A 26,660-nucleotide genomic window follows, 5' to 3' on the forward strand; every position below is an offset into this window, starting at 1 on the left:
GGGCCTCACAACCCACAAGCCGTGCCCACTGTGCTGCATTTGGGGTCTGGGCACCTTCTGCAGCGTAAACCCAGACCTGGCAGCCACTGAGCAGGCTGCTTGGTGCAGAGGGTTCCGGATGTTCTGTGTTTACGATGTTTTACCATCTTGGGGGCCTTGCTGGCCTGGGAGACTGCCCCCCTGCCCGGGCTAACTCTTCAACACGGCAAACCATGGCCCTGCATTAATACGCAAGCCCACCGACCAGAGCCCACACCCCACTCGTCAGCATCTCCTCTGCCTGTGTCTCCAGGGCCCATGCTCCTACAGTCCAGAGCCCACAGAAGTCGCAGCACCAGCCTTGCCCACCCACCCCTCTCCTGTTCCTCTGCCTCCTGACCAAGCCTGGTGCTTCCCCAAGCGGCCCTGCCTCCTGGGGACACTGAACACAGGACTGTCCTCTCCAGGTCTGCCATCCTGCCTCACTAGATTCCTGATTAGAACCAACACACAGGTATTTTCAGATACGTGCAGCCTTGGTCTGGATGTTCCTCCTCTGGTCAGCACGTGCGCTCCTCGGGAAACACTCCAGTTACCCGCACCTTCCAGGTCTCCGGGTCAGCAAGGACCACACACGTGCCCCCAGACAGCAACATGCTTGGAGCTCCTATGGCAGTCTCCCGCATCCTGGAGGTGCCCCTTCCACAGGGGCTACACTGGCAGGTGCACGGGGGGCATACCAGCACCGCAGAGCTGACTGTTCGCACATGTGGAAGCTGTCCTCCCCTAAAGGCCACGTCACAAGCTTCCTTGCTGTGTCTCACTGGTGCACGTGTGACCATGGAAACTCCGCTGATGCTGTTTTCAGCATCTTGACACTGATGATACTTGGGAAAGGGAGGAGCCCCATGCCCAGAATGACATTTCTCGAGGTCAGACTTAAAGATTTATTATACTTCCTTCCAACGGTACTCGTCCAACAAGGCACACCATGGCCGTCCTGCCCTGGGGGAAAGCGGACTCAGGGCCGTTCTTATGGAGACCCTGAGGACGGCTTTTCCGGCATGAGCTGAAACGTGCAAACATGGCGACACTCTGCCTTCCTAACTGGGAACAATGCAGCAGGCAGCTGTGCATGTTCTAGATGGTGTGCAAGTGCCCCATGAGCCTCTAAGTGGGCCAACTGGTGCCATCCACCTAAAGAATTTCCACAGGCGTCTCACCCAGGCTAGAGCTATGAGTCCACCCACGTTGCCAGGCTGTGCAGTAAATGTGGAGCCCATGGTTCTGCCGGCAGAGCCGGAACCTCACCCCCTCCCCGCCACTTGGTCACCTCCACCCTTCCTGCCTTGGCCCCTCACTGCCCCCCTGCTCTGTTCCTCGGAGCTGCTGTCCACACCCCAAGCCCCACCGAGGTCAGGGTGGGGCTTAGTGCTCCCCGCCCCCGACAGGTGGTTCCTGGGGGAGAGGTCACCGTCTGCACAGGGCACAGCCACCACCTTTCCTGCTCTCGTCTGTGATGCCAGACCAGCTGTCAGCTGCGACACCTCAGGGCTCACGGTCCTACAGCCTTGCCCTCTCTGCTTCTTGTACTCCATGATTTGTTTGTTGAGCGCCTCGTGATCAATGCCGCACAGACTTGAGCACGTAGTGGAGGCCAGAGTGCCTTGCTGTGTAGGAGTGTCCAGGGCCCTGGGACTCCTGGAGGGAGAAAAGGCGTCAGGTGAAGCTCGAGCGAAGCCGTAGGACAGCACTCCCCAGCCCCACCTCCATGTGCTTGTGTGCTGCTCCAAGTCTAGGGGAAGCTGGGAAGACAACACTGGGAAGGGGCTTTGGTACTGGCACCCCTCCCCCCCAGCCCACAACTGCTACGTGGGGCAGCACAGCCCAACATAGCCCTTATGTTTCCATCTATTTCCCTAAACATGGCCATGTGCTAGGCCAGCCAGTGACACAGAATTTCGGGGGGCCTTTCAGATCTAGCCCTCGGGTTACCTGGGAAACCAAAGGGAAGAGCAAACCTGGTGCAACCCTTCCAAAACCCAACTCTGGCTTCTAACCCTTTCCTGCTCAGCTCTGAGGCTCTCACACCCCTGGGCTGGGCTCCCCACTGCCTGGGGCTCCAGCTCCATAGCCCTCGGGCTGGTGACCATGGCCCCACAACTGTACCCACGACATTAACGCACCGGTCTGAGCACCTGCTGGAGCTCCTCCCCACTGGAACGCAGCCCCTCCACAAGTACCCTCAAGGCCCCAATCTCTTTCTCACACAGAGCCTGTCCAACTGGAAACCACAACACCACCCCCACCCATCCGCCTCCCAAACCCCCAACCAGAAAGGGTGTCTATAGTCATCCGTGGCACCCTTTGCTCACCACTGGCCTCTCCCAGCAAAATGCCTTTGAGCTCCAAAGGCTCATCTGTTCTGCTCATGTAAGTACCCTCATGCCAGAACAGGGTATAGTATGCATTCAAGAAAACTGCAGTGCGGACGAAGAGGGTGGAGAGAGACACTTGCCCCCCTTGAGGAGCCATGGGCCCCAGCACTTCTGTGGGGGCCATGGAGGCCCTCCCAACCACCTTGTGGAGGTGCTAGGAACTGCTGCAGGGCTGGCCGTGGGACCCGCCACAGGCTGCTGCAGGTCTGGGCCCCAGGGCAGGGCCCACACAGCCGCAGAGGATGCAAGACGATGCTACCGCCACGGCAACCAGCAACTCCACATCTGGACATCTGCCCAAAGAATCAAAATTAGGTGGCTCAGGGGTTTAGCGCCGCCTTCAGCCCAAGGCATGATCCTGGAGTCCTGGGATCGAGTCCCACGTCAGGCTCCCTGCATGGAGCCTGCTTCTCCCTCTGCCTGTGTCTCTGCCTCTTTCTCTCTCTGTGTCTCTCAAGAATAAATAAATAAAATATTTTTTAAAAAAAGAGAATAAAAATCAGGTCCTCATGTACCTGACATCGTCTTGCACAGAGTCTTCTTTCTTGTCCGGGGCTCCAAAATCAGCACTGGCCAGTAACCGGTCAACCTGAAGAGCATGGACAGGGTAATTCAGCAAGCCACACCTATCTACCACCGGCATCAGAGCCCGGCTCACGGTGAACCTCACCGTACCTGCTTAAATAGTCCCTCTGCTGACACCATCCAGGAGTGACACTGTCTGCTAGTCTGTGCTTTCAAACCTGCTACTTACAATCACATTTTCTCTGATAACAGATGATTTTTTAAAACTATGCCTGAAACTTGTAAACGTCAGGCAAACTTATGAAAAAACCCAGTAAATGTTAGTTTACATAAGTAAGTCCTAATGATGTGTGTAAAATACTTCAATTTTGCCACAGAATTTGTATTTGGGAAAAGAAAGCCTCCTGACATAGCGATAAAGTCACATCGGGTCCAGCACACAAACCCAGCTCCATGTTGGCTGAGGAGCCTAATAACCTAGGCACGAGGGTTCTCCTCTGTGAGGGCACCACCAGAGCCTCTCTGTGGACACCGAGCACGGCTCACACCTTTACCCACCCACTGGCGGGCCCAGGACATGCTCCTGAGACCCTACCCTGCTGCAGGGCAAGCCCAAGACAGCCCAGGCCCGTGGCCTGCTGTCGCACAGCAACACAAAGCATCACCACAAACCAATGGCACGCCAGTAAAAACCACCAGTGTAAAAACAGAAGAACCAGGAGAAAAGTCAGTCCCCAGAAAACAGGACTGATGATGCCACAAAACAAGCACTGAGTGGACATCTCCCGAGTGAGCTCAGAGAACACATCCGCTTGTACCTGCCAAGGGGGCCTATGCTGGACACATGACCATTCGCACACCCCACACTCAGCAAACCTTACAAGAATGGGCATAAGACTTGAACAGACTTCACAAGAACAGCCAACACGTGCTTGGGAAGATGCTCAGCAGAATCAGTCACCACAGTGAACCACCAGAACGGCCTCAGCACATGCAGCAGGGCCTCCAGCATCAGGCGGGAGCAGATGGTCACACAGCCTGGTAACTCTGACCAGCAGTTTCCCAAGAACTAGAACACCTACTGGCCACTCCTACATGCTGACCTGCAAGAAATAAAAGGAACACACTCACACAAAGGTGTGTGCACTGCCATTGAGAGCAGCTTTACTCATAGTAGCCAAAAATCAGAAACAGAAACTAACATCCATGGGAGGATAATCGGGTCATTCAGCAAGAAGGAACCACCTACACACGAAACAAGGTGAACCTCAAAATCTGTGCCAGGCATAAGCAGCCAGGTGTCTGCTTGTATTCATGTGAAACTCCTGAATTCTAACCTGGGGAAACTACTTTGGAGCTGGTGGGAGGAGGGTGAGGACGGAGGGCACTGCCAGCAGCCCAGGCCTCAGAGGCTCATCTGTGAAGCCCTAACCAAGAACGCAATGTAAATGCAACCAAACCCTGACACACACACAAGGCCGCAGGGTAACTCCCGGCCAACTCTGAGCCCAGAGAACCCGCACAGGGATGGCAGCGGCTCTAAGCTGACTTCTGAGTGAGAGACGGGGCTGCTCGGACCCCACTGTCTGGGAGGACTCAGGCCTGACTATGGAGACCAAGCAGCCCATGTGCTTAGGTGAACTCGTCTGATGGTCAGCCAGGGGACAGACAAATGTGTAACAAATCACAACACTGGTACCAAGTTGATGTATTTTCTTTGAAAGTTTACATTTTCTCCTTTACAATCATGAAAAAAAAATCAATATTTTAAAAACTCTTTGATTGAAATGTTACAACACACAAGAGATGTGCACAAATCAAGTGTGCAGCTCGGTGACATGTCATAGATGCACTGCACCAACAGCCGTCCCGACGTCGAGGTAATGAACCCCAGAAGCCCTTTCACGTCCCTCCCACCCTCTGCCTTCCTCAGAGACAGCTGCCACTGTGACTTCCATCAGCAAAGGTCTGTCACACTGTCTGACTTTTAAACAGAGTCACAGGAACATGGCCTTTCCTCAGCTCCATGTCAGCTGAGCGGTGAGGGGCGCATGTCCACTGTTCTCAGCTGACACAGGAAGCCCTGCCGCCAGCACTCCATGCACGTCCCTACCGAACACTCTCGTTTCCACAGGCCCTGCCACAGGAACTTTGGGTGGCAGGACACAGGGTGAAGAGTGCGCAGGGGGTGCTGCTCAGCCCCCCACACAGGAGGTTCCCACAGTGGGATTCTGGCACACTGGCTGTGGCCAGGACTCTAATGGAAACCTCTTGGGGGAGTGTGCACACTGGCATCTCTCTGGTTTCCACGGTTGTTTTCCTGAGCTCTGCTGCGTGTTTACAGGCATGGACACCAACATGGCTAAAAGCTACTGGGGGTTCAGTTTGGGCAGAGCTCATTACTGCTCTTCTTTCAAATGCTCAGAGCCATGGAGATGATTCTGGGAATGCAAAGCAAGGTGTTGAAAGCACTGCTGGCCGCTATCACTACTTTTATCAATGATTTTTCAATGTGGCACAACCAACACAAGATACAGAAATACAAAAATAAGCTGACAGGCAGAGACACAGTTTCATCCGTAATCCTCAATTTCACATGCGTGTGTATGTCCAAACTGCTTTACTACTGGCTGGCTTTAGCCCTTACTTCAAAAAACACTGCCTGGACTTAGGAAGAGCAGCAGGTCACAGCCGTGCCCTCCGCAAATCACCTGCCCCAGAGCCCCCTCTGGTTCAGCCTCTGCTTGCTCCCAGCTACAGGGACACAGAAACCTAAGAACAAGGAGGCAAGCAGAAGCCCAGGAAGGACATGGGAGGACACAGGCTGGACAGGCCCAAGTGGCCTCCACAGCAAACACCCAGCAGCAGGATCTCTGCAGACACACCTGCCTGCGATGCTCTGAGCACTGCCTGCACTTCCCTCCTCCAAAGACTTCTTCTAAAAAGGGGGCCACAGGCCAGGTAGGACCTCCTGCCCCCTAGAGGGACAAGTCATGGTGTAATGTGAGTAGAGGGCTCTCCCACAGCGCAGTGATACATCCTCCTACCAGCTCGACCCACTGTGTGTGGGTGAGTTCCTCCATGCATCTTCCCAGCACACTCCATAGCCTGAATTCTACTTGATGCTCTAAATCAAGTGGTGCTGCTCACTCTACCCCTTTGTTTCCCTTTCTAGCCACAAAAACCACGTATCCATCAAGGTTATTATTCATATAATGTTTTCAGTATCGCTTAAATAACCACCAACAAAAACTGAAAATGTCTATTTAGATTTGTTTTCCTCTGTGGATTACGTACTATCTAGTCCTGGGGTGCCTGAGCATCTGACTCCTGGTGTAGCTTGGTCATGACCTCCGGATCATGGGATTGAGCCCTGGGGCAGGGGGTCTGCTGGAGATTCTCTCTCCCTCTGCCCCTCTGCCCCCACCCCCCCACCCCTGCTCACATGCACCTGCACTTTCTCTCAAACAAATAAATAAACATTTAAAATAAATAAAAATGGGGCATCTGGGTGGCTCAGCGGTTGAGCGTTGGCCTTTGGTTCAGGTTGTGATCCTGGGGTCCCAGGATTGAGTCCAACATCGGGCTCTCTGCATGGAGCCTGCTTCTCCCTCTGCCTGTGTCTCTGCCTCTCTCTGTGTCTCTCTCATGAATAAATTAACAAAATCTTAAAAAGAAAAGAAAAGAAATAAAGAAGCAAAAGTAAAGAAAAAAATACTATATAGTCCTGTGGTGACCAACAGCTCCCTAACTATAATAATACCATAAATGCTACCGGCTAGGTGTTTTTCTAAACTTTTTAAAGTGTAATATACATGACGAGATGAGCACTGTTATACTATATGTTGGCAAACTAAATTTACATAAAATATTAAAAAATAAATAAATAAAACAAAATGTGCAAGTTATACATTGGCATTATCCCTGACCTATAAGGAAGTCAGTTTTTTATCTACCTTGGTTTCTGAGAACTGAACTGAAACTGACTTAATTAAAAAAGCATAGAGTGAAGAGCCTTCTGTGCACTGAAAACTGAAGCTATAAGCTCACTAAATAAAATTCATTAAATTCACTAATCAAAAGATCCTTTGACCTGAACTTGGACTGCTTTCTAGTGCATGAGCAGTGTCTCTGTTCAATAACCTGAAAGAGCACTCTGTATTTTATTTCAAACAATGTTGTTACTAATAATTAAGTCTGCTTTAATAAGCTTTTTCCCTTTTTTTTTTTTTTTTTTTGATTCTATTTATTTACTCATGAGAGACACAGGCAGAGGGAGAAGCAGGCTCCCCGTGGGGACCCAATTCCCGATCTAGGGATTACACCCTGAGCCAAAGGCAGACACCCAATTGCTGAGCCACCCAGCGGTTTATTAGGTGTCGCTAATAAGCTTTTTCCATGGCAGAAAAGCATGCAATGTTTTCAAACAAAAGATTTAAAATGGCCTTATTTACTTTGTGTCATAGTAAAAGTTAGTTTCCTAATTAATTATTGCATAAATGTTGCATATTTTTCTATCTAGCCAATGAAAGCAAAACCTATTTCCTAAAAAAAAGAAAAGCATAACACACCTTAATAACCACCAAGTAACTACGACACAGAAAAATATATATAAACTTACAATTTGTAACCTTTATAATTAACTTACAATTAACAGGACGTAACCTTTAGTGTAACATAACTTAGGTTGAATCCGAAGAGGAAGACAGTTTGTAAGTTGAGAAACCAAGATTTGGTTTCCTATCTAGAGATTTAGTGGTAAACATTTTTTTAAAAAGCCAGAAAAAGTGGTTACCTCTAGGGAATCTGGCTAGGACGGGTGCCTGGGAGCCTCACTTCCCACATGAACTGATCAAAGGATTACTTCTTTTAACTACACACATCAGCATTCGAATATGTGAAAATTACATGTAAGATCTTACCCCTGTAGTAAGCTCCTGTCAGAGAAGTGAGTTATTTAAAGCCTTACCTCCGCCAGAGCCAAACTGCCTCTGTCCTGAATGAACACTATTGGCGGCACGTTCCTTAGGATCTGTTGGGCCATCAGAAGGTGCCTGGAGAGAGACATTGTACGTGACGGTTGCAGAAACAAATACAATCATCTCAAGGAGAGATAAAACATGAGATTTACTCATCACCTTACACAAACACAAGGATGTCAGTGCAGGAAACTCATCCTTAGCCAACTGCCCATTATCACGACTATTTCTAATTGCCTAAATGAAACTCTTGAGATCCTTATGAATAACCCGGTCTTAGCTCAGAGCCTCCTGGGCATGGTGGTGGCCATGGGCTGCGAGGTCTGGGCACGAAGAGCCTGTCCCGACCCCATTCCTCCACTCAGCAGACATTCACTGGCAGCAAGGCCACAGACGTGCATGGAGGTCCTCAAGCACCCAGAGCCACACATACGTCATCATCTGCAGTGGCTCCAGCATGCACATTGAGGTGAAATCAGCTGCATTAGCCTCCAGGGAAGACACTGCTGGGACAGCCTCTCTGCACAGTGACACACAGGTACAAGAAAGCCTCCACACTAAACCTCAGGTGAGCAGGATGAGCGCAGAAGCTAGGAAAGGGATAGTCTGTTCAGCTGGATTTCCTGATTACCTAAAAATTAATCAGAAAACAATACTGCGGGCAGCCCAGGTGGCTCAGCAGTTTAGCACCGCCTTCAGCCCAGGGCCTGATCCTGGAGACCCGGGATGGAGTCCCGTGTCGGGCTCCCTGCATGGAGCCTGCTTCTCCCTCTGCCTGTGTCTCTGCCTCTCTCTCTGTGTGTCTCTCATGAATAAATAAATAAAATCTTTAAAGAAAAAAAAAAAAGAAAACAATACCACTATTGCCAACATTTGTTAGAAATCTTTTTCTTGTTTCTGTTAACAAGAAAAAAATAGAATAAACTGAACACTCTTTGATACACAATTTAAGAGACTCCTAGGGCCTCCGGGGACGGATGTCAGGAGAACTGAAGCAGACGGTATGGGACATGCAAACATTAGTTCCTCACAGGACTCATCCCCATCTCCAAAACGTGGTGGAGATGGATGAGGGATTGGTGAGAGGGAAGAGGGATTGGTGAGAGTGACAGAGCAGGGAAGGGAGAGAGAGGAGAGAACCCCATTCTGAGAGTGCTGTGGGTTGGGTTTCTGCATTTCCTCGGACTGGGGAGGAAACGGACTAACTTCTCTCTTTTTTTTTTTAAGATTTTATTTATTTATTTGAAAGAGAAAGAGAGCATGAGCAGAGGGAGGGGAAGAGGGAGAAGCAGACTCCCCTCTGAGCAGGGAGCCCAGGACCGCGGGATGGTGACCTGAGCTGAAGGCAGAGGCTTCACCCCCTGAGTTACCCAGGTGCCCCTGGAGTAACTCCTTCACTATCACCCAGCTCCACAGTTCTCAAAATGTCCGGTCTTTATACTGTTAAAAATCACTGAGGATGCAAGGAGCTTTTGTTAACGTGGGTTGTATCTTGTCCATATCTACCATGCTATAAATTAAAAACAAGAATTTGAAAAATATGTTAATTCATTTCAAATAACAAACCCTCTAAATGCTCACATGGATATTTTTAATCTTTTTTTTTTAATTTTTATTTATTTATGATAGTCACAGAGAGAGAGAGAGAGAGGCAGAGACATAGGCAGAGGGAGAAGCAGGCTCCATGCACCGGGAGCCTGACGTGGGATTTGATCCCGGGTCTCCAGGATCACGCCCTGGGCCAAAGGCAGGCACTAAACCGCTGCACCACCCAGGGATCCCCACATGGATATTTTTAATGAAATATAACTACTTTCAGAAAAATTAAGAAGGGTGGTGTTCTTTACACAGTTACAAATTTCTTCAGTGCCTAGCTTCGCTGGATTCTCATCTCTCCATCTGTACTCAAGCTGTTCTGTTATTTTGGCTGAAATACAAGAAAATCTGGCCTCACAGTGACCCCTAACTGGAAGAGGAGTACTCCACAGGTCAACCAACAATGGCTTAGTTAGCTGCGCCGTGGAACCTGAAACCAGGCACTGTGAACTGTTCTTTCCCTATTCGTGATTCTGTGGCCTCACGGACAACTCGTTTAGAAAACACGGATTCCCCAGGCTACCCAGATTTTCAGAGGGTGGTACATACTACACAACACTGCACTTATTAGCGTTACCAGAGTCTAAGTGTCAGAACACTATCCAACTCACGGTAGTAGACATAAGTTTTCTAAAGTCAATTTTCATTTGAAAGTTTGAATTTTGGGGCATCTGTGTGGCTCAGTTGGTTAAGGTCCGACTCCTGATTTTGGCTCAGGTCATGATCTCAGGGTTGAGGTCAAGCCACCTCGGGCTCCCTGCGCAGCAGAGTCTGCTTCTTCCTCTGCTCCTCCCCCTCAAATAAACAAACAAATCTTTAAAAAAAGCTTGAATTTTACACTGGCAACAAGTAGAGTTCACTGTTCTCCGTCAGAGTGGCAGGTTCACTTTGCTCATTTTAGAGAAAAATGTCAAACTCCTGAATCTGGAAAACCACACTAGTTGACTGGTTCTCTCCAGTGAGCAAGTGACTGCCTCTGCTCACGCTCAACTGCACACCTTCCCGAGACCACCATCCCACACCAGCACAGGTTAGTTTATGCTCACTCCCCGCCACACAGAAGCATTGGATTTAATAAAATTAGCAACTTCCACTTATTCAAGGATAATCCCAAATAAAAGGTTTATTCAAGGATAATCCTAAATAAATCCTAAATAAAATATCACTGCGTTCTCCTGTAAGCCTGTGGCATGACACTCAAAGAGCACGGGGGCATCTGGGCGTCAGGAGTCCCCAGAAGTCTGGGACCGCACTCTGAGAACCACTGCTCTAGATCAGGTCTTGCAGGAAACCGTAAATCACATTTTGAAATTTAAGAATGTGCTTCCAAGATTTTCCTTAAAAGCAAAAATACTTGATGCAGCAAGTGGGAGATTCATGGTGCACGCAGAAGCAAGTAGGCAGAGAGCACAGCACCGTCACCTCATGTGGGCAGCACTCCCCCGCAGGACGGCCTCTGTGTGTGCGCTCTGCTTGGCGGAGACTGTGGTCTTCCAGTACACACGGCAGGCTGAGAAGTCTGCAGTCAGAGAGACCTGGGGCCCAGCCCCAGACTCCGGTCAGCATCAGCCTCCAGGGCTTTCTCGCACGCAGACAACACCAAGAGACCAACAAGAGCTCAGGAGCTCTAGCTGGTCAGCAGCCCCCCACCCCCGCCACAGGCTACCATCTCCTGCCACCCTCTCATAGGAGATGGAGCTGGGTCCCAAATCCGAACCCTCAACATCCCTGACCCCAATCCCAAGGTGCGTGCCAAAATGCCCAACCTGCCACCTCTAGCCCACCTCACATCCCCCTGGCTCAACTCACTCTAGGGCAACAGAGATGTAGGTGCATCCATCCCGCAAGCCCACTGGGCGCCTGCACACCGCATGCCACACACATACCCCATCTTTACTACTTAAATGATCACGCTTCACGTGGCTTCTGAACCCAGAGGCTTTGTGACAGACGTGGGCCCTTCCCTTACACTGGGCTGCGGTGTCAAAGGACACTGCCTGCCGGTCTCACCCTGTTCTTCCCACTCTGGCCCCGACCCTACCTTGGAGAGCTGCACGTCCAGGTCGCAGATCTCCTGGCTCACTTCAGGGGTGCACAGCAGGTCCATCAGTGCTTTGTAGAGGAGGCCGTTCAGTGCCCGCAGGCGCACATGGTCGTCCCTCCTGGGTTTCTTTGCAGTGGTCTTCGTTAGGAAGTCCAACCGGGACGGCTTGTACATCTCCATGCAGAAGCACCAAGAAAAAGGCCAATGTGACTGAGCCACTTCAGCTTTCACTAAGACACAACTCATAGACCAAGGTCCTTGAGGTTTCACCTAGCCTCCCCCCACAACAAGTGTGTTAGTAGATGTTTTTCCATCCAGAAATCTCGTTGAAACAATCCCACGTACCATAAAGTTCTCCCTCTTAAACAATTCAGTGGTTGTTAACATACAATGTACTTTCTCTAACAAGAACCACTCATGACGTAAAATTTCAGTTTATTCACGTGTATACATGTGTGTCTCTCTCTCTCTCTCTCACACACACACACACACACACACACACACACACGCTAAAGACCAGATGGACATTCTGACACTAGTGTTTGATAACGCAGACATTCCAGAAACCTTCACAATAATTTGTTTTTAAGTCAAGGGGCGCCTGGGGGCTTGGGAGGTGGAGTGTCCAACTCTTGGTTTCAGCTCAGGTCATGGTCTCGGGGTCGTGGGATAGAGCCCCAGTCAGGCTTGTGCTCAGCGGGGAGTCTGCATGGGATTCTCTCTCCCTCTGCCCCTCCCCCGCTCGCTCACTCGCTCTCCCTGTAAAATAAAATCTTTAAGTAGTGACAACTCACACCCCAGTGTGTCTAGTCCTGCCCCTGCAGACCTTTTGTGCTCGAACGTGGAAATGGAAGGACTGCCATGACTCCTGCCCAGAGGGTAAAGCAGCTCTCGATGCTGCTCTACACTTACCAAGTGAGAACCCAACGAAGGGCCTTCATACCAAAACTTCTTTCTGTGGAGAGAAAATAGATCTATGATGCTGACAGCAAATGAAAGAAAATGAAATCACACAGCAACTCAATAGTGCAATAGCACAATCCTTCCTAGGGAGCCAAACCTGGGCACAGGGATGGTGTTACCAGGGAGTGAAGAAATTTAGAATTCTGATCAACAACACAGGTTGCAGGGGAGATAAAAAACAGTTTTAATTCAACCTCCTAATGTTTCCTTAAGGTCTACTTCCAATCCCGAAGGTACAGAAAGAGAATCTTAAAAGAATGCCTACCAAACTGCACGCAAGCACCATACCTGGGTCCATGCACGTGCTGGACGGGACCGGGAAACTGGGTGGTAGTGGGGGAGGCAGGCCTCACCGCTTCAGCAGATTACAGATAAGCAAGGAATGCTAGCTGGACGAGCCATGTGGAGATGGACTACAGCTGGACATCAGTATGGACTCAAGGGTCCCTGCAGTGCTCAAGTACAGAACATGTGCATGCAGGGGTTCACGGAAACCTATTTTCTGCTTTGTCAGCTGAAAGGCCTAAGGGACAGACACCCTGGGTCTCAGGGCATCATCTCTGATGGTGTCCTGCAATAACAGAGCTTCCAGGAGAAATGGCTGACTCCAGCCTGAGAAAGAAGTGCTAAAACAAAAAGAAAAACATGTTTTTTAGGGGCACCTGGGTGGCTCAGTCGGTTAAGTGGCTGCCTTTGGCTCAGGTCATGACCTCAGGGTCCTGGGATGGGAACCTGCTTCTCCCTCTTCCCCTCCTTCTGCTCCTGTTTTCTCTCTCAAATAAATAAAGCTTGAAAAAAGTTCTTAAACTTAAAAGCCACCACAAAATCCCATAACAACAAGTACATCAAAGAGAGATAGGAGCTAAATAAAGAGCTCATGGGAGGGCAGCCCCGGTGGCTCAGTGGTTTGGCATTGCCTTCAGCCCAGGTCATGATCCTGGAGACCCAGGACTGAGTCCTGCATCGGGATCCTTGCGTGGGGCCTGCTTCTCCCTCTGCCTGTGTCTCTGCCTCTCTGTCTCTCATGAATAAATATATAAAATCATAAAAAAAAAAAAAAAAGAAAAGAGCTCATGGGATACCTGGGTGGCTGGCTCAGTGGTTGAGTGTCTGCCTTCAGCTCAGGGTGTGATCCCAGGGTCCTGAGATCGAGTCCCGAATCGGGCTCCCTATAGGGAGCCTGCTTCTCCCTCTGCCTTTCTCTGTATCTCTCATGAATAAATAAGATCTTTACAAAAAAAAAAAAAAAAAAAGAGCTCACAAGGGTCAAAGCTAAAACAATCTGAGTGAGATAAAGTTCTATTAGGTTAACACCTGTAAGACCACACTGATCTAAGTTAGTGTAGGATGACGTTATTTGCCTCTCACACAGAACTGCAAACATTCAAGAGCAAGGGAAGTCCCTAAAGAGGATGGGATGGAATGGGTGTGGGTAACTCGCCAGCGGTAAACCTGGCACATGTGACTTCATTCAGTCATCAGGCCAAAGGTGACAAACCACACTGGCAGTGTGCACTGTGCACACAGATGGACATGGCCCTTCCCCAAGCGCCCATAATGCCAGCATAACCATGGGAAGAACAAGAGTCCCACACATCCCAACAGAGGAGCATTAGAAAACATCTAACCATCAAGACCATCAGAAAGTCTGCGAAACCGCTGGGCAAGAGGAGCCTGAAGAGATGATGAATGTAACGTGGTCCCTGCATGGGATCCAGGGGCAGAAAAAGGATTTTACATTGAAACGAAGGAAAAATTAGAAAGAAAAACAAACCATGACTCCAGGAAACACACTGAAGGTTCCTGGAGAGGGGGGAGGGGGGGGAGGATGAGGTACCTGGGGGATGGGGGGATGGGGTGCCTGGGGAACAGGGTGATGGGGTATGGGTGATCAGGGGACAGGAGGACAGGGTAACTGGGGACAGGGTGATGGAGGAACCAGGGGATGGGGTGATGGGACAGGGGGACCAGGGGACAGGGGTACTGGGGGACAGGGTGATGGGGTGTGGGTGATCAGGGGAAGGGGGCACGGGGTGATGGGGAACCGGGGAATAGGGTGATGGGGGACTGGGGTAGCTGGGGGGCAGGGCGGCTGGGGGACGGGCATGAAGGAGGGCACGTGACGGGATGAGCACGAGGTGTGACACTGTCTGTGGGCAAACTGAATTTAAATAAAAAGGAAACAACAAAGCTATGGAAGCAGGAACCAGGCACCGAGGCGTGGATACCGACGTTCCCGCAGGGCCTCTGCTCCCCCCGGCTGCGCGGGGAATCTGAAAGCGAGTCTGCACCACAGAGCCGGGTCTAGCACAGGATGACCTTGGGTCAGAAGAGCAACGCATCTTGCTGTCACGTCTGGACACCGGCCCTGAGGCCACAGGGACGGCGCCCGGGCCCGGAACGCTCTCAGATCTGCCCCCGGTGCGTCCGCTGCACCCCGGCGAGGAACCAGACTCCTGTGTCCCTGACGCGGACTAGACCGCGGACCTCGCGCGGTGTCACCTGGGCGCCAGGGGGACGCTCGGAAACACCCGGAGCAGGGGGAGGGGAGGCCCAGCAGCGTTCAGCCGGGAGCGAGGCTCCGCCCCGTCTGCAGCCACCCGGACCCCGGCCCCCGGCCGCCGACCAGGAGCCCCCGGCCCGCCCGCAGACACGCCGCCCCCGAGGACACGCGCCCCGCACCTGCGCCCGCCGGGCGCGCGGACCCAGCCCGGACCCCGCGCGCAGCGCCCCGCCCAGCCCAGGTGCGCATTACTTAGTTTTCGAGGCAAATTTCTTGAGCAGGTTCTTGCCGCAGGGGACCGGAGAGCCATGCAGGCCTCGGGCACCCCCCGGGAGGAGAGCCGCGCGCGGACCCCAGGGCGGCGCCAGGAGCCCGCCGCGAAGGCCCCACGGACGCGCCCTTACGGCCCACATGGCTGCGGCGGGAGCGGCGGGAGCGGCGGCGCGGGCGGACGTGGGGCGGGGCGGCGGGGGGCGGGCCGAGGCGCAGGCGGCGGCCAACTGTAACCTGGGGCGGGCACGCGGGGCGGGGCACGCGGGGCGGCGGGTGCGCGGAGCGGGGCCGTGTCCTCGGAGGTGCGGGCGGCCCAGGGCCCCTGCGGTCAGTGAGGCCTCGGCGCCTCTGCAGCGGCCGCGCGCTCCCGAAGGAGGCCGCCCGGTGCCCGGGGCCGCCGGCCTGTCGCCTCGCGCCCCTCCCACCCGCACGGCCGGGCCCCGCGGGCACGTGGCGCGCGGACGCGGTCGCCGAGGGTCGCACTGCCCGGGACGCGGCAACGCTCGAGGCTGCCCGGAGGCGGGGTGGGAGGGGAAGCCAGGCGCCCAGCAAGCTCGCAGTGGACGGTACTACGACTGCGCTCAAGACTTTTTTCAGCCAAAAGAATAGTAAACGGTTTTTAAAGCTTATTTACGTGATCCCCACTACAACATGGGCTGCACGCAGGACCCCGACATCTGACCCAGCCAACGGGGCGCCCTTCGGCCAAAAGAATATTAAACCAATCTATACAACGGGCTCCAGTAAATACACAAAATAAGAATTTTTTCCCCACTAAATGTGCCCTATGTCTTGGCACTGAATCAGCCCTCACAAGGTCGCTGAAGTAGCACCCCATTAGGAACGGGAAGGCCGTGGGGAGAAGTCAGGATGCTTTCCACCAGACTGTCCATCATCTGTCATCTGGCTTGGTGCATCGCGCTTCCTGTGAGGTGTCAGGACCAAGGCCTCTGGTATGCAGATCAGTGGTTGAAAACTATTCAGCACGCTTTGGTGTCTCTGACTTCACATTCTGGTTGGATATCCTCATGCTGAGAAGGGGGAGGCGTCGCTGGCCTTACACAGTATCCCTTAACTATGCCTAGGTATGACCCCCACTCATCTTGACCCCAGGGCAGGGTGGGGGCAGCATTTTCGGGTGTCACAGAGAATCCTTTTTTTTTTTTTTAATATTTATTTTTATTTTTATTTATTTATGATAGTCACAGAGAGAGAGAGAGAGAGGCAGAGACACAGGCAGAGGGAGAAGCAGGCTCCATGCACCGGGAGACCGACGTGGGACTCGACCCCGGGTCTCCAGGATCGCGCCCTGGGCCAAAGGCAGGCGCCAAACCGCTGCGCCACCCAGGGATCCCATCACAGAAGAATCCTAACCAAATCCAGGCCATTGGCACACGATGGCACATGGGGATCTGGGTGCTAGTCTAGGCATCGTGGGACAGGCTGAATGTGCCTTTAATGGGTGTGGCATTTAGAAGGGAAAGATTTATTAACTGGAATTACATTAGGGGGTGTTCTCTTCCCCGAAGAAGGCAGAGGATGGCCATCAGCCCTGGAAAAGAAGGACATGAGGCAGGCTCAGTGATAGAAACACTGGGAACCAGCACAGGGAAAGGGCAGTGACCTGACCCAGCAGGGCCCCTGGATTGTTTGAAGACAGAGGCCAAAGTAGACTCACAGTGATCACCCTCCACCCTTTGGGAATCTTAGAGACCCCAAACCTGTGGAAGTCCTCTGGGGCACCTGACCTGGGAGGGATCAGAGTGAAGACAGTCTACCCGACAGGGAGCCAGGGTAACGCCAGCCCTGCTACAGCACAGCACACGCTGGAAACCATCCTCCCATGAGGCTCTGAGCTGAGACAGGGTGACCGGCTTTGTCCCCAATTCAGAACCCAGGAAAAACTGAGTCATGTCCATACTCTCTGGTGAACAGGCAAGGGCAGCTGTGCTGAGAAGGTGGTGCTAGCACCTCTAACGTTGCTGTAGTTGATATCTAGTCCCCCAGGGATGCTTGGGTGGATTAGACACCTCCAAGGTTGAGCATCTGCCTTCAGCTCAGGGCATGACCCCAGGGTTCTGGGATCAAGTCTCACATTGGGCTCCCCGCAGGGAGCCTGCATCTCCCTCTGCCTGTGTCTTTGCTTCTCTGTCTCTCTCTGTCTCTCATGAATAAATAAATAAAATCTTAAAAAAAAAAATAACCTAAAGTGCTGGCAGCAATACTAACAACAAGGTGTCTGGAAATGTACTGTAGACTGTGAATGAGGGACATGAAGACGCTTAACCTTGGAGGGATGTACGATGAGATGCGGTGGTTGACAATACACAAGGTTTGTGGAAAAGGAGAATCATAGGCGCTCTGATGCTCCGGGGGGCAAACCAGGGTCACTGTCCAAGAGGAGGACTATCCTATGCGGTCTCCACCCATGGGGGTTGCAGCCCAAGAGCCCGGAGCTCCCTGTCCAGCTGCAGAACTGGACAGGTCACTGGATGCCTGCTCACAAATCTCTGTGACCAAGACCCTGCGGGTCTGCCAAAGCCAGAGGCGGGGATTGCTGCAGGAGCACCCCCCCATGTATTGGGAGAGATGCAGATTCTGTCCCGCTTCCCTACCTGGGCAGGGGCTCCGGGTGCATCACATGCAGTGCTGCCCTTTTGATGACACCATTCTGAAGAGCTTCCATCAGGGCATCCTGATAGACTAACAGACCTGATCAGAGAGAAAAGGCCCCTGCATGAGTACAGTTGGGCGGTCCCCAGGAAGGGTGCTCTGCTCTTAGCAGCTGCTGTTGCAAACACATCCTGATCTCGCCAAACATCTGACAGAGGCCACAAGCTTCTTTGTGTCTCTTCGTTGTTGGATGTGGGGCTGACACGTGCCAGGCAGTGCACTAGGCCTGCACACACACTCTCCCACTAGATCCTCCAAACACTGGGCAGCCAGTCCTCATTTTACTCACGAGGAACTGAGGCCTGACGGCAGGTCACATAACTCCTAGCAAATCAGCCCAGACCCTGTGGCCTGGGCCCATGTTGCGTCACTACCTCCTGGCATGAGCATTTGTTCTTTGGGGTAGGGATGCCACCCTGACAGCTGCGTATGCACGATGGACACTAAGCCACAAGCAGAATTCTCAACTGTCCTTTCAGATTCAGAAGAGCCGAGCACATTTGAGCAGAAACTGAGAAGAAAACCCTTTCCTTCGGCATGGAGCTCTTTTCCTCTGGGCAGCGGGAGCAGCAGGGGAGGCTGCTGGAAAAGCCTAGTCCACGCCCTTTCCCAGCTGTTTTCCCAGAATCTCAAGCACGTCCACCAGCCTCTGATGTTACTGAAACTACTTGCTCCTTCCTGCTCACCTAGAGGGTCTGAATTTTCAGAGAACTCTGGAGCAAGTTAGCCCAGCCCTGTGCATGCCAACGTGGGGCAGTGGGCCCTCCCGCAAGACGGAGCGATTCTGGGACACCAGCACCTGTGTCTGAGAATTCAGCCCAATTCTGATGCTGTCTACCTTGGAAATAGCATCCAATCCCACAGGTGAAGGGCTCAGGCCTCTCACGCTGCCCCCACCCCTGACCTCAGACACTGGTCAGATGTCCCAGGCTGTTACTTGTATTTCTGGCCAAGTAGCCACCAGTTGGAGATTCCAGTGACTTCCTCCTTAGGCTCCGTTAATTTGTGGCAGTGGCTCACAGAACTCAGGGAGACACTCACATTTACCTCTTTGTTAAGGGATCTGAGAGAGGGTGAGAACCCACAGCCCAATGAAGAGGCGCACAGGGAGAGATTTGGGGACAGGGCATGGAGCCTGCATGCCTTCTGCTGACAGCTGCCATTCTCCCTAGTCCCTGGGTCTTCACTGATTCAGAAGCTTCTGAACCCAGGCATTTTGGGTTATTATGGAGGCTTCTTTGCTTGGCCACAATTCATGAAATCATCGGCCACTGGCTGATTGAAACGCCAGGCCCTCTCATCTCCCCAGAGGTCAGGTGTGGGCCCCATGGTTGGGCCTCCTGGCAGCAGCCCCTGCCCTTGATCGAGTGGGTTCCAGAAGGCACCTTTTTTAAACAAATGGCACCTTTATCACTCAACGCTTCAGAGATTTTGAGGGTTTGGACAGCAGGAGCCAGAAACTGTGCATGAAGACCACAGCAGAATAACCTACTATGTTTCTTACAAATCACCATCTCAGGTGGCAAGCATGGTCTTCCTTGTTCTACAGAAGAGACAGGAGCGGCTCTTGGGAGCCCTAGGTGTCCCGTGTCCTCTGGCCCCCAGCCCACAGAGGTCACTGGCCTGAATGTCCGACATCAGTGCCGATGCTCTATTCTTTATAAATGCCGCACCAACCCACAACATTTGGGACCACCACAGGGTCCACTGCCTCTTGTATGTAAACACAAGGCATGAAATGTCGAATAACCAAACTAACACTAAGCTATTTATTTTTTAAAGTGAAGGCTCATAAGAATTCATCCCCATAAATTTTACTAAATTGTACCCAGAAAATCAAAGTGTAATGGCTCTACTCCAACATGCCCAGACAGGGGTGTGAAGACTCCATATGGTACTATTCTCATCCTTTTTGTTGTTGATTTGAGTTTCAGAATGATGTGAAAACAAAAATCAGAAATATTTCTACATGGAAAGTAAAGTCCTGGGAACTCAGTACCCCAGCCTTCTACGTGGACTCCCAGGACACCGCGGCTGTGCCGGAGAAAGGTGGGTGAGGGGGGTCAGGACCACCAGGGGGTTTTCTCCCTCATGACTCCCCAGCCAGGCGGCCCCAGACGCACCACGGACCAGGTACCACTGCCGATGTTGATGAGGATGGCAGTGAGCTTCATCCCACACAGCTCCCTCCACCCAATCAGCCCCTGGGTCTGGGGTGTCAGGTTCATGGCCAACAGCACGAAGTCCAATCACTGTAGCAGGTTATCTAGACTCTCACAGTAAGTGGCCCCGACAGCTTCCTCCTCTATTTTCCTACAGAGGGAACGAGGAAGAAAAACCATGTTCTCTAGTTAGAAATCCGTACCGCAGGCCCGGGAAGGAGTTTCTGAGGACCCCTATCAACGTGAGTCTGGGACCCTGCCGTGCAGACCCATGGCACCCCTGGGTTCTCAGGGGAGGCCTGGTTCTGAGGGGTCTCCCTTGAGGCCCCTCGAGCAGCAGCTTCTTCCTGGACCTCAGGGGCCTGGACCAAGCCCAGCCATACACCCACATATGCTCAAGGACGACAGAACATTCCTGAAAGGATGTGGGTCCCACTGCAAGCAGGAATACGAGCAGGTCCTTTTGTGACCACAGACAAATGTGGGCAGACACCCTGCAGACGCCTGGGGATGCTGCTTATCAAACAAAGCAAGGGCCCTGGTCCTGCTCCGGGCACCCCACGCAGCTGGTTACTCCTGGAGGTCACAGCCTCCCAGGCAGTAGCCACTGCCATACGGATACTAAATGTGAAATATCACAGGTTGGGGTCTGGTGATGGCCCGGAGAAGAGACTTTGTCCTAGAAGAACCCTGGTCCCCATGTGCACGGTCATCACCAGGAGAGTCATCATTGCACCCCAGTCTCTTCACCACCCATGGTGCAGACTGAGTTGGGCACGGCCCTCAGCAGGACCTCCGCCAGGCTCTGGCCAGCTGGAAGGTGTTCCACGGCAGTGGGAGGCCGCTGCAAGCTTGTCAAGCATGGCCATCGTTGGCTGGATGCGCCCGGGCAGTTGCGAGCACCTCTTAGATGGATATGAGCCCGTGGCATCCATGAAGTGACTTGGAATCCCAAAGCCGGGTGCTGGGCTGAGGGCAGAATATGCACATTCAGGGAAGCACCCCCCACCGTCCCCAGGGCCCATATGCACTTCAGTATTAAAGGAACCAGACACATGTCTGGTCCCTCTGACACAAGGGCCAGAGTGTGGACAGCTTCTCCCTTGAAACAAATCACTTTAGAAATTAAAAAAATACAATTGTGAGTTAAAATCTCTTCTCCGGTGAATTTTTTCAATAATACAAAGTTGCTGCCACACTCTTAGGTAATCACAATCTCTTTCCTGACCATCAGTCTTGTTTTTTGGAGAGGAAGAGCAGGGGAGGTCTATGGAGAATGGAGGCTACTACATCCAAGCTAAGCTGAAGGCAGTGATGGCCTAAGTCTGCTTGGCTCATGGCAGGCCCGTTTTCTGACGTTTACCTTCAACTCTAGTTGTGACACAGAATCTTCATTTCAAAAGCCTCAGCCCTCTGAGCGATCTTATAGCCAATGCTGCCCATGCCAACGATTCCCAGAGTGGCCCCCCTTACTTCTCGGTCCATCCAGTTTGTAGAGACGCTCTGTACCTGGTACAGTGGTCAGCGCATGACCTGAAACCCACAAGGTGCAGGTGAGCAGTGGGGACTCCACACAGAAACCCCGCACCCTGCTGCGGCCCCGGACCCAGTGCTGACCTCTGACCGCAAACAAAGGTTTCTGCGAGGACCAAGTGGCAGTTTCCTTGTAACAAAACTAGAGCATCCTGGCAGAAAGCTTCAAGATACCAACTTCTTTTACATTAAGGAAGGACTTTTGGCTAAAATGTGTTGGTGTCAGCATGTGTGTGCGTGAACCCGCAACCAAAACCACAAAGCCTGGCTCCTGCCTCCTTCCTGGAGGGCCTCCACACCACAGCTCCAGCAGGAGGATGGGGCGTGTAGAACTGCAGCAGCTCTGCCTCTGCTGGGGGCACGCCCATATGTCCAGGGGGTGCGGGGGTCGGATCCCGCCCTTCGCTCCAGGGATGCGTGCTCACTGACCTGTGAATGACCCCAAGGGCACGTCTATAGAGATGCTATGGCCTGGGTGGGGACCAGGGGGACTGGGTGGTGGCCAACATGTGCCAGGAGCTGGGCTCTGGCCTCATACACTGTGCACAGTGGCTCCAATCGCCAAGTGCAGCAGAGTCCCGGAGACAGTGTGAAGAAATCAGGCCCAGAAAAGACTTGTAGCTTGAAGATAAAATTATGTTACTGCCTCTGTCATGAGTGCCTGTCATCTGCTCTCTTTGGAAAACCAGCAAGTCCAAGGGCTGCTTAACTTCCACCACCCTGCGAGCCGCCACCAGGAGCAAGGCCATGCCCATGTCTGCCATGGGGCTGGACACAACCTGTGGTGAATTGGCAACCTTCACACTAAAGTTGGCAACAAGCTTCAGGTCCAGGTGATCTAGACCTGCTCCTGGTGAGGCAATTATCTTCAACGATGGCAGGCTCCACAGGAGCTCCTGGTCAATAGCCAGCTTTCCTCCCCAGAGATAAGAGCTGAATTGTGTCTTATTTTCCAAAAATTCTTGCATGATAATGAGATTAAAATGTTTCTGCAGATCTCCAACATGATCTTCACATATACCGTAAGGCCCTTCCAATCCAGACACCAAAACACCAGGTAAGTCCCGTTCCCCCATGGCCTGCAGTAAGACAAGCACAGTTCCTGCTGTCAAAAATAGGCTTTAAAAGAACCACCAATATGCATCTCCGTTGCTCTTTTAGGGTTCTGAGCACCTGGCTTCCAACAAGGGAGGATCCCCCACCCACAACTTGAAGCAATTCCCAGGATTCCAGTAGGGTGTCTGAGAATTCAACTCAATTCTGATTCTATGTACCCAACAACAGCATCAGATCCCAGAGGGTAGGGGCTCCATCCTACAAAACCACCACCCCTCCCTTAATTAAGATTAAGCCCCTCTGCTCTTCCCCCAGCTCATGTTCTCTCACTCTATCTAAAATAAATAAATAAAATATTTAGAATACTGAATCCTTTCCAGAAGGTTTTCAATTTCCTTTGCCCACATCCATCAGAAGAATCACTATCTATGGCAGATACAGCCTCACAAAGCATATTTTATTTTATTTTATTTTATTTATTTATTATTATTTTTTTTACAAAGCATATTTTATTTATTTTATTTTATTTTATTTTAATATATTTTTTAAATTTTTTAAATTTATTTATGATAGGCACACAGTGAGAGAGAGAGGCAGAGACACAGGCAGAGGGAGAAGCAGGCTCCATGCACCGGGAGCCCGACGTGGGATTTGAACCCGGGTCTCCAGGATCGCGCCCTGGGCCAAAGGCAGGCGCTAAACCACTGCGCCACCCAGATATCCCCAAAGCATATTTTATACTGAAAGTTGAAACTACTCCTTGATCCATGGCCCACAGAATGGATGCTCTGTTAGCATCGTGAAAATAACTCTGATCTCATCGCACACATCCATCCAAGCTCTTGGGTGACCGGTATTGTCAATGATCAGCAATATTTTAAAGGGAGTTTTTTGTTTTGTTTTTTTGCTTGGTTTTGTTTGGTTTGGTGAGTGGTAGGTTTCAACAGTGGGTTTAAAATACTCAGCAAACAGGGATCCCTGGGTGGCGCAGCGGTTTGGCGCCTGCCTTTGGCCCAGGGCGCAATCCTGGAGACCCGGGATCGAATCCCACGTCGGGCTCCCAGTGCATGGAGCCTGCTTCTCCCTCTGCCTGTGTCTCTGCCCCCCTCTCTCTCTCTCTCTCTGACTACCATAAATAAATTTAAAAAAATTAAAAAAAAAATAAAAATAAAATAAAATACTCAGCAAACAATGATGTAAAAAGATGTGCTGTCATCCAGGCTTTGTTGTTGCATTTCTAGGGCAGAGGCCCAGTAGATTTAGCCTAATAGTTAAGGGCCCTAGGATTTTCAGAATAGTCAGTGAGCACTGGCTTCAACTTAAAGTCAGCAGGTACTTAATCCCCTCACAAGAGGGTCAGCAGTCAGCCTGTCCTTTGAAGCTTTGACCCAGGCAATGACTTCTCTTCTCTACAAAAGTCCTAGATGGCATCTGCTTCCAAGGGAAGACTGCTTCATGTATATTGAAAATCTGTTGGTCCATAGTCACCTTTGTTAATTATCTTAGCTAGATCTTCTGGATAACTCTCTGTGGCTTCTACACCAGCACTTGCTGCTTCATCTTACACTTGTATGCTATAGAGAGGACTTCTTTCCTTAAAACTCAGAAACCCACCTCTGCTAGCTTCACAATTTTCTCCTGTGGCTCCCTCACCTCCCGCAGCCTTCATAGAACTGAAGAGTCAGGGCCTTGGTCTGGATTCGGCTTTGGTCTAAGGGAACATCATTTTCTATCCAGACCAAACTTTCTCCACATCAGCAACAAGGCTGTTTTGCTTTCTTATTATTTGTGTGTTCACTGGAATAGACCTTTTTAATTTCCTTCAAGAACTTTCCTTTGCTTTCACTACTAGGCTGTTTGACACAAGAGGCCTAGCTTTCAGCGTAGCTCAGCTTTCAACATGCCTTCCCTACTAAGCTCAATCATGTCTGTTTTTTAAATTAATTTTTTAAAAAGATTTTATGTATTTATTTGACAGAGAGAGAAAGAGCATAAGTAGCAGCAGAGGGAGAAGGAGAAGCAGACTCCCCACTGAGCAGGGAGCCTGACGTGGGATTCGATCCCAGGACCTGATCCCAGGACCCCAGGATCATGACCTGAGCTGAAGGCAGATGCTGCACTGACAGAGCCCCCCTGGCGCTCCCCTTTCTAACTTTTGATTTAAAGTGAGAGTTGTGACTCTTCCTTTCAGCTGAATGCTTAGAGGCCATTGTGGGTTATTAACTGGCCTAATCTCAATATGGTGGTTCTCAGGGACCAGGGAGGCACAAGGGGGTGGGGGGGAATGGCCAGGAGGCAGAGCAATCAGAAAACAACACATTTATCAGTCCACCATCTTCCATCAGAACCAAACCCAAGGTGGTCAGCCTGATGCTCAGCAAACACAATCACTGAGACATCAAGTACGCAGCAAGGGAAGACTTTGAGAGGCAGCCACAATAGGGGGCAGGAGGGAAACCCTCACATCCACCTCCCCAAAGAGGAGAGCCACAGGAAATGAAAAGTCTGGGGAAAGGGTGCAGCTGTGCTCAGTAGCCCACAGTGGACATTGGTCTGGTTAACCCCAGGTTACTGCTTCTAGGAGGAGCAAAAATCGCGGTGCCCCAAACAACGACACGAGTAACATCAAAGATCACTAGTCACATATCATCACAACAAATAAGTTTTTATAATAATTATATAATTATAACTTATAATAATAATGAAAAAGGTTTGGAATATTGCGAGAATTACCAAAATATGAGAGATAGGAAGTGAGTAAATGCTGTTGGAAAAATGGTGCTGGTAGAGTTGCCACAAACCTTCAACTTCTAAAATATGCAGGATCTGTAAAGTGCAATAAAATGAAGTATACCACGAGGTAAAAGAGGCAAAATTAGCCTAAACAATATGTGGTTTGGTTTGGCATATTTCTGCACTTAAGTTCATGGAATCAACCCTTATGTAGCCTTCATGACCTGCTTTGTTCTAAGCTTATTAGCACATGAGACTCCTCTCTGTTCACCTGTGGATCAAGAGTTGGTCACTTAATTGATTGAGACACCCAGGGCCCCACATGTAAGCATTTTAAATCATTTATTTTCAGTATGGGGCCTCTGCTGGAATTTGAAAGCAAAGTCTCACCTTAACATTGTCTTACATCTGACTCAAATAATTTTTTTCTTTTAAAAATGCAAATTCCAGGGCAGCCCAGGTGGCTCAGTGGTTTAGCGCCACTTGCGGCCCAGGGCCTGATCCTGGAGATGGGGGATCAAGTCCCACGTCAGGCTCCCTGCGAGGAGCCTGCTTCTCCCTCTGCCTCTCTCTCTCTCATGAATAAATAAACAAAATCTTTAAAAAAATAAAAAGTAAATAAAAATGCAGATTCCGGAGGTAACTGGAGGATTCTTAAGGGTCGGATTCTTGATTTTGGCTCTTGTCATGACCTCTGGCTATGGGATCGAGCCCCACATCAGGTTCTGCACTAGATGAGGAGCCTGCTTAAGGTTCTCTCTCTCCCTCTGCCCCTCCCCCGCTAAAAAATAATTTAAAAAATGCAAATTCTTCTGGGGGCACTATACGGCTCTCCAGTCATTTTTCTTTCTTACCTTTCTTTTTTAAAAAGTCTCCATTGATTTTTCATTAATTCAGTCAAATTGCTCTCTTCCTCAACCTAACTCAAGCCAGTGCTCTGAAGGAAGGAACACTGGATACCTGTATCCTTTCATAAGGACACACAGGGACACCTGCTCCCTGACAAATACCCCCCATTTGCTTCAACGTGGATGGAACTGGAGGGTATTATGCTGAGTGAAGTAAGTCAATCGGAGAAGGACAAACTTATATGTTCTCATTCATTTGGGGAATATAAAAAATAGTGAAAGGGTATAGAAGGGAAGGGAGAAGAAATGGGTAGGAAATATCAGAAAGGGAGACAGAATATAAAGACTCCTAACT

General features: G+C 50.9%; 1 protein-coding gene and 1 long non-coding RNA gene across 7 annotated transcripts in view; one reads left to right on the forward strand and one right to left on the reverse strand.

Annotated features, from left to right (window-relative positions):
• Window positions 1-912: 912 nt before the first annotated feature.
• RBFA (ribosome binding factor A) overlaps window positions 913-26,660 on the reverse strand; it is a 29,124-nt gene continuing 3,376 nt past the window's right edge. Inside the window, exons 1-7 of one of the 4 annotated variants that reach the window (XM_077870594.1) lie at window positions 15,280-15,463; window positions 12,474-12,516; window positions 11,559-11,735; window positions 10,940-11,052; window positions 7,912-7,996; window positions 2,933-3,006; window positions 913-1,680 (exon numbers count right to left, since the gene is read on the reverse strand). In XM_077870594.1, the coding sequence (XP_077726720.1) occupies window positions 1,287-1,680; window positions 2,933-3,006; window positions 7,912-7,996; window positions 10,940-11,052; window positions 11,559-11,735; window positions 12,474-12,516; window positions 15,280-15,440 (1,047 nt within the window). In that variant the 5' untranslated portion in view covers window positions 15,441-15,463 and the 3' untranslated portion in view covers window positions 913-1,286. Of the gene's footprint in view, window positions 1,681-2,932; window positions 3,007-7,911; window positions 7,997-10,939; window positions 11,053-11,558; window positions 11,736-12,473; window positions 12,517-12,812; window positions 13,468-15,206; window positions 15,464-26,660 lie in introns of those variants that run through there. The other 3 variants (XM_077870674.1, XM_077870821.1, XM_077870754.1) reach the window with 3 other exon arrangements.
• LOC144297147 (uncharacterized) lies at window positions 15,132-23,094 on the forward strand. Of its 3 annotated transcripts, none has more exons than XR_013364258.1 (4): window positions 15,132-15,268; window positions 19,908-20,022; window positions 22,664-22,725; window positions 22,830-23,094. It is a non-coding gene; the product is annotated as an uncharacterized LOC144297147 (long non-coding RNA). The 3 variants fall into 3 exon arrangements; XR_013364283.1 differs by lacking the exon at window positions 15,132-15,268 and adding an exon at window positions 15,775-18,837; XR_013364252.1 differs by lacking the exon at window positions 15,132-15,268 and having other exon boundaries at window positions 15,786-20,022.

This window comes from Canis aureus, chromosome 1 (genome assembly GCF_053574225.1).
Source record: "Canis aureus isolate CA01 chromosome 1, VMU_Caureus_v.1.0, whole genome shotgun sequence".
Lineage (NCBI taxonomy): Eukaryota > Metazoa > Chordata > Mammalia > Carnivora > Canidae > Canis > Canis aureus.